Below are 5,369 nucleotides of genomic sequence, written 5' to 3'. Positions count from 1 at the left end.
CTTCCCCTGGCCAGGTTTTCACTGCTGACTTTGAGTTTCTCCATCACGTGTTCCCAAAGAGGCAGTCCATTTGATTTCTGTATATTCCGTCTGGAGAAGTCCACATGGATAGTTGCTGTTTGTGTGGCTGGAAAACGACATTTGTGATGAAGTCATCGTCGGTCTTGCAAAATTCCGTCATTCAATCTCCAGCTTTGTTTCTATCACCAAGGCCCTATTTCCAGCTAATGTTCCTTCCAACTTCTGCATTCCAATCGCCAGTAATTATCAATCATCTTGATTCCATGTTGATCGATTTCCAACTGAAGATGTTGGTAGAATTCGTTCATCACCAGCTGCGGTGGTTGGTGCATAAATGTGAATAATAGTTGTATTGAATGGATTTCCTTGAATGTGTGTTAATATAATCCTGTCACAGATAGCATCGTACTTCCCGATCTTGAAATGTCCTTTTGGACAATGACCACAGTGCCATCCTACTGATTGTTTCATGCAAGAAATGTGATTTTCTGATTCAAAATGGCCCGTTCAGTCCATTTCAGTTTGCTGATGCCTAGAATATTAATTTGTATGCGTTCCATTTCATTTTTTACCACTTCCAATGTTCCTAGATTCACGTTTGGTGCCTTCTAGGTTCTGATTGTTCATTGATGCTTGCAGCTGTTGCTTCCCTTTGGGTTGATGCCCCGTCACCAAGTGAAGGTCCTGGACTCTATCCATGTCCATCCAAGACAGCGCTTGCTCAGTTATCTTTCGAGTACGTTCCCACCGGAAAGGCTGACAATGTTTTGCTTCTTTTCATGAGGTGGCCCGTGTTGGCCACTGCTATTGCGTGGACTCCCACCTGTAATCACCCTGTAGAACAGAATAGACTGACCCTTTAGGGTGCCAAGCCTGTAACTCTTTACTGGGGCAGGCACCAAGTGGGTTTGAATAGCCGACCTTGTGGTTAGCCGCCCAACACAAAAACCTCACTACCATTTTAAATGAGTCACCTTGATTCCCTCCCATTTGAGGAGGTAGACCGACTAACATCTTGAGGGAAGCTGAATTCTTGGAAATGTTTCAGGCTTGAAGACAAGCACTGATTGTGCAGAATGGAAACAGATCCATACGTGACAGAAAGTCCATCTAGCATCCAGCACCTTTATTCTGGTCGGCCTCAGTCTAGTTGTAACGGAGTCTCTCTTAAAAAATTGTCATGGCTCTGGGGTTGCTCTTTCTAGGTTAACAATCAGTAGATTAGGCCACTTGGTGTCACTCTCCTTCCACATAAATCTTATTAATGGCCTTTCATCTAGCTGGTGCGCAGCCCTGTAAAACTTTTGTCTTCAGCTCTCTTTGAGTTAAGTATCCAATAGCCCTTCCCATGTATACCACCTGATTATAGAGTCACAGTTAGGGGAAGGGTGTGTGTGTGTGTGTGTGTGTGTGTGTGTGTGTGTGTGTGTAGCCACAATCCTTGCCAACTGCAGAGTCTTGTGAGAATAAGAGGGCAGGTGGTCCTCTATGATACTGATAACAGTGGGTGCTCAAGAAGAACGGTTCTTTCATCCAACTGCTATTGTTGCTCCCTGGGCCTGTGGACTCTCAAAAGTCAAAGGGGACAGATCGGACAATAATCGCATCTGATGTCTTACAGTTGGATATTACAAAGCCCTGAGATTACGAGGGAAGTCCTCAGTGCCCAGGAGGCTTCAGGGAAGAGGTGATGGTTTGAGAGGGAGGAAGCTTGCTGGAGGGGAAGGCATTTGTGGTGAGCTTTCAGGAGGCGCTGTGTGTCAAGCAACTGGCGAAAGCTGAAGTCGTGATCAGAGACATAAACAATCAGAATGCAGATTCTGGAAACAACTGGTGCACTTGGCCAAAGCATAGAAAGCAGTTGGGATGTGCACAGAAGGCAGAGCGGAAGGCTGGCATTCGAGCAAGGAGGGACCCAAGTGCCAGGCATTGTTGGCATCTGACTTTGTGACATTGGTGCCCTGCCCACTGGCAATTGAATGGGTCAGTGTGCAATCATTTGGGCCCAAGAGCTTTAAGTTTCCAAGCATTTGAAGCAGGCCTGTAGCAATGCTTTCTTGAAAAATACTATTTGAAGGTGGTTTGTTTTGTAGATGAATTCATTCTTAGTGTAGACATCTTTTTTTTTTTAATGGAGAAAAAAAATGTGAAGAGAATAAAAAGCACCCATAATCCCACTACCCCGCCATGGCTGCTATTCATGTTGATTGATACAGGTATTCCTTACCCCAATTTCCTTTTCTATTTATAGTTCTCCTGTTTTGTTTTCCTTTTCTTGGGATTAGAGTCCAAGTCCAGTTACATATCCTAGTTTTTCCACCCAAGACATTGAGAACATTCCCTCATGGCAGGAGGACTTTGAAAACATAGTGTCCTGTGGCAAAACATGCCATAACGTAGCTATTTTGCTGATGTTGGACATGCGGGCATCCTAAACAAGGCCCTTGTTCATCACCAATAGCCCACACATAGGTGGCTCACTTGTAAGTGCTTGTTGTTGTTGTCGTTGTTTTCCACAATGACACAGTAAACAGGTACCACGAAGGTTCCATTTTTCCAGGGCAGGAGACAGGTACAGACAAGTTAAGCAGCTTGTCCATTTCAGTTAATAGGAAGAGTCAACCAAATCTCTGTCTTATCTCGGGAAATGGGGCCATTAAGGCTACCAATAGATATTTAGAGGTTATTTTAGAAAGACGTGGCTCTTTCTGGGGCCCCACGATGATACTAAAGTTCACCTGGTCAGCAAGTATATAACGGCACTCACTGTCTTGGGCCTTTTTGTTTAAAGGGACTTATTTACTGGGCCGGGGAAGCTGAGAAATAGCTTCCCCTGTACCTTCAGACTGAGGGACATAATCACTTCTGAGCACGTCGTCTTAGGATCTAGACGTACGTTGGTTCGATGTGCTGATTTACAGTGAGCAGGGAGGGGGATTCTACTGGCCACAGATGGAGTCACTGGGAGTTGAAATCCAGGGGAGAAAAACGGGTGTACTGGTTGCTCCGTGCACGCCTTTTCCACGGTGAGCTCTGCTTTTATGTCAGGAGCTTGTGGGCATGACCGAGTCAAGCAGCTTCAGGTGGACTAGCACTCCCTCTCCGTACCTCAGGTAACTGTGCTGCAGGGGTACGGAGCAGCCAAGGGCTGGGTGCTGCTGGCTGTGCCAGCAGAAGTAAAGCATGCATGTCTGTGGATAAAGTTAGCACTAGAAGCCCTTTCTAGTCCTCTGCTCTCTGATAGTTTAATTCAAAATTTATTTGTATGGTTGGGTGACTCCCCCTTCCCATAAAATACTAATTAGAAAGGGGGCCGTTTTATTTTTAAATGAGTAAAAGAAAAAAAGTCTCTGCTAATCCAGTCCCTTACTGTATGGCCCAAACCAGGCTCTAGTGTGAAGTGCCCCTACTCCATGAATTCCTGTCTGCATCCCGACGGAGACAGAGAGGCACGACGGAGGGTGCAGTACAGCGGTGGTGGGAGACAACCCTGGCAGAGAGGGCTTTGAAGCCTTCCATAAGGCCGATGCCACCCTTGCCAGGCTGAGCGCTGGCTGAGAAGTGCAAAGTGTTAAGTTTTGAAAGCTGGGGCAGCTATCTAAATGGTCACCCGAGATGCCTCCTTTCAATAGCAAATGAAGGCTACTAGAGACAGAAGGAGCTCTGGTGGGGTAGTGGTTGTGCAGTCAGCTGCTAACCACAGGTCTGCAGTTCAAAAGCATCCACAGCTCTGCTGGAGCAAGACAGGGCTTTCTACTCCCCTAAAGGGTTACCATCTCTGAAAATCAGAGGGAGTCCTACCCAGTTCTATAGGGTAGACTAGAGTACGCATCAACGTGATGTTAGGCTTTCTGAGGTGCAGAGAAAATCCTTGTGTTGGCCTTATGATTATTACTTGGCCCAGGCAAGGGATTGTCTGTACCTACAAGAGAGAGAGATTTGAATCAGATGTTAAGGATTTCACACTCACCTCCCCAATTCCCAAGCTCCTGCTTGCTTTGACACACTAACAAATCTGTTTATGTTTACAAAGGAGCAACAACAGATCCTGCTGCTGGAGCAAAATTCAAACAAGGACATGTGAAGTCTCCTAAAAAAGATTAACTCCCAGAGGCCAGGTAAGAGGTGAGGGGGAGCGACCCTCTCGTCCAGGTGCTGCGCTTCAGCTAATGTTCAAGAGTTAGTACCCCTGAAGAGAGGGAATCGGCCGTGGACCAAACAGAGAGACTTTCTGCGCTAACAAGCGCACATGCTTTTAAGACTTACTCTTCATTAAGCATCCAGTTTGAAAGGGACAGTCAGGTTTGTACTTTAACAAGAAAGGGGATGGAGTCCTTACCTTTTGACTGGAAGGCTACTGCCTAATTCCCTTTTTCAAAATCATTCCCCAAGAGTGACAGAGCAGGAGTGTTATGAATCCTTTTCTGCTAGTGGGAACCCATGATGAAAGATTTCAGAACTGTGGTGTTTAACATTGTGAATGCGGAAACAATGGGCTTCTAAAGGAAACGTTTTTCCTCTGTGCTCCCAGACTGGCTCCCTGACACTGCTCAGCCCGATGGATGGCGGTGACCCGGGAATGCCACCTCAGGGGAAGGAGCTGAGGATGTCTGCTGCCATGCCCGAGAGTCCTCTGGAGACGTCACTTAGAACAAGTCAAAACTGGCTTCAGATTTTATTTAAGCCCTTTGGATTTTTCAAACAAAGTCATTAAACAGTACATCAATCTGTATGATGGCGCTTGATTGCCAGATTCACTTGTCTCTCTTTTGACAGGCTTTCAAAAGGTTGCTTTGATCTCGGGACCAGTGAGAAAGGACTATGGAGTGTCAGGGTTATTTATTAGGCAGATTATTTCCCCCTCATCAATAAAGGTTTTAGCCCCGCTTTGATTTTCCCCACCCGACTCCAGTAATATTAGACTCTATTTGGTAATTATTCCTATTTTAAATGCAGACAGAATTGTCTCTCATACACTGGTGTTTGGGGGGCTGAACAAACAGGTTCTGGCCAGTTTTCTTATCTGGGGGGAAGCCACTCTGAATGTCACTCATTCCTCTAACGCATCAGAAATCGCTCACTTGTTCATTGGTATGGATAGCTCTGCTGGGCGGTGTCAGTAAACTCTTCCTATAGTCTTTTGTACCTAACTCCTACTTTTCAATTCAAGAACTTTATTTTCCTTAAGCTCAAGGGAATTTTAAAAAAATCATTTTATTGGGGCACATACAATTCATCACAATACATAGATCAATTGTGTAAAGCACACCTATACATTTGTTGCCCTCATCATTCCCAAAATTTGTTTTCCTCTTGGGTTCCCGGAATCAGCTCATTTTCCTTTTCCC

At 45.5% G+C, this 5,369-nt stretch overlaps 1 protein-coding gene across 1 annotated transcript in view; it reads right to left on the bottom strand.

Annotated features, from left to right (window-relative positions):
• Nucleotides 1–3,427: 3,427 nt before the first annotated feature.
• The window catches only part of PLAGL1 (PLAG1 like zinc finger 1), a 28,962-nt gene continuing 27,020 nt past the window's right edge, over nucleotides 3,428–5,369 (bottom strand). The window contains exon 4 of the mRNA XM_045294580.1: nucleotides 3,428–3,446. Within this exon, the coding sequence (XP_045150515.1) occupies nucleotides 3,428–3,446 (19 nt within the window). The remainder of the gene's footprint in view (nucleotides 3,447–5,369) is intronic.

The sequence above is a fragment of the Echinops telfairi genome, unplaced genomic scaffold, assembly GCF_000313985.2.
Source record: "Echinops telfairi isolate 266 unplaced genomic scaffold, ASM31398v2 ScPeMD7_3533;HRSCAF=4204_0, whole genome shotgun sequence".
In the NCBI taxonomy this organism is placed as follows: domain Eukaryota; kingdom Metazoa; phylum Chordata; class Mammalia; order Afrosoricida; family Tenrecidae; genus Echinops; species Echinops telfairi.
The sequence above is the reverse complement of the archived record's forward strand: the minus strand, read 5'-3'. Positions and strand labels throughout refer to the sequence as shown.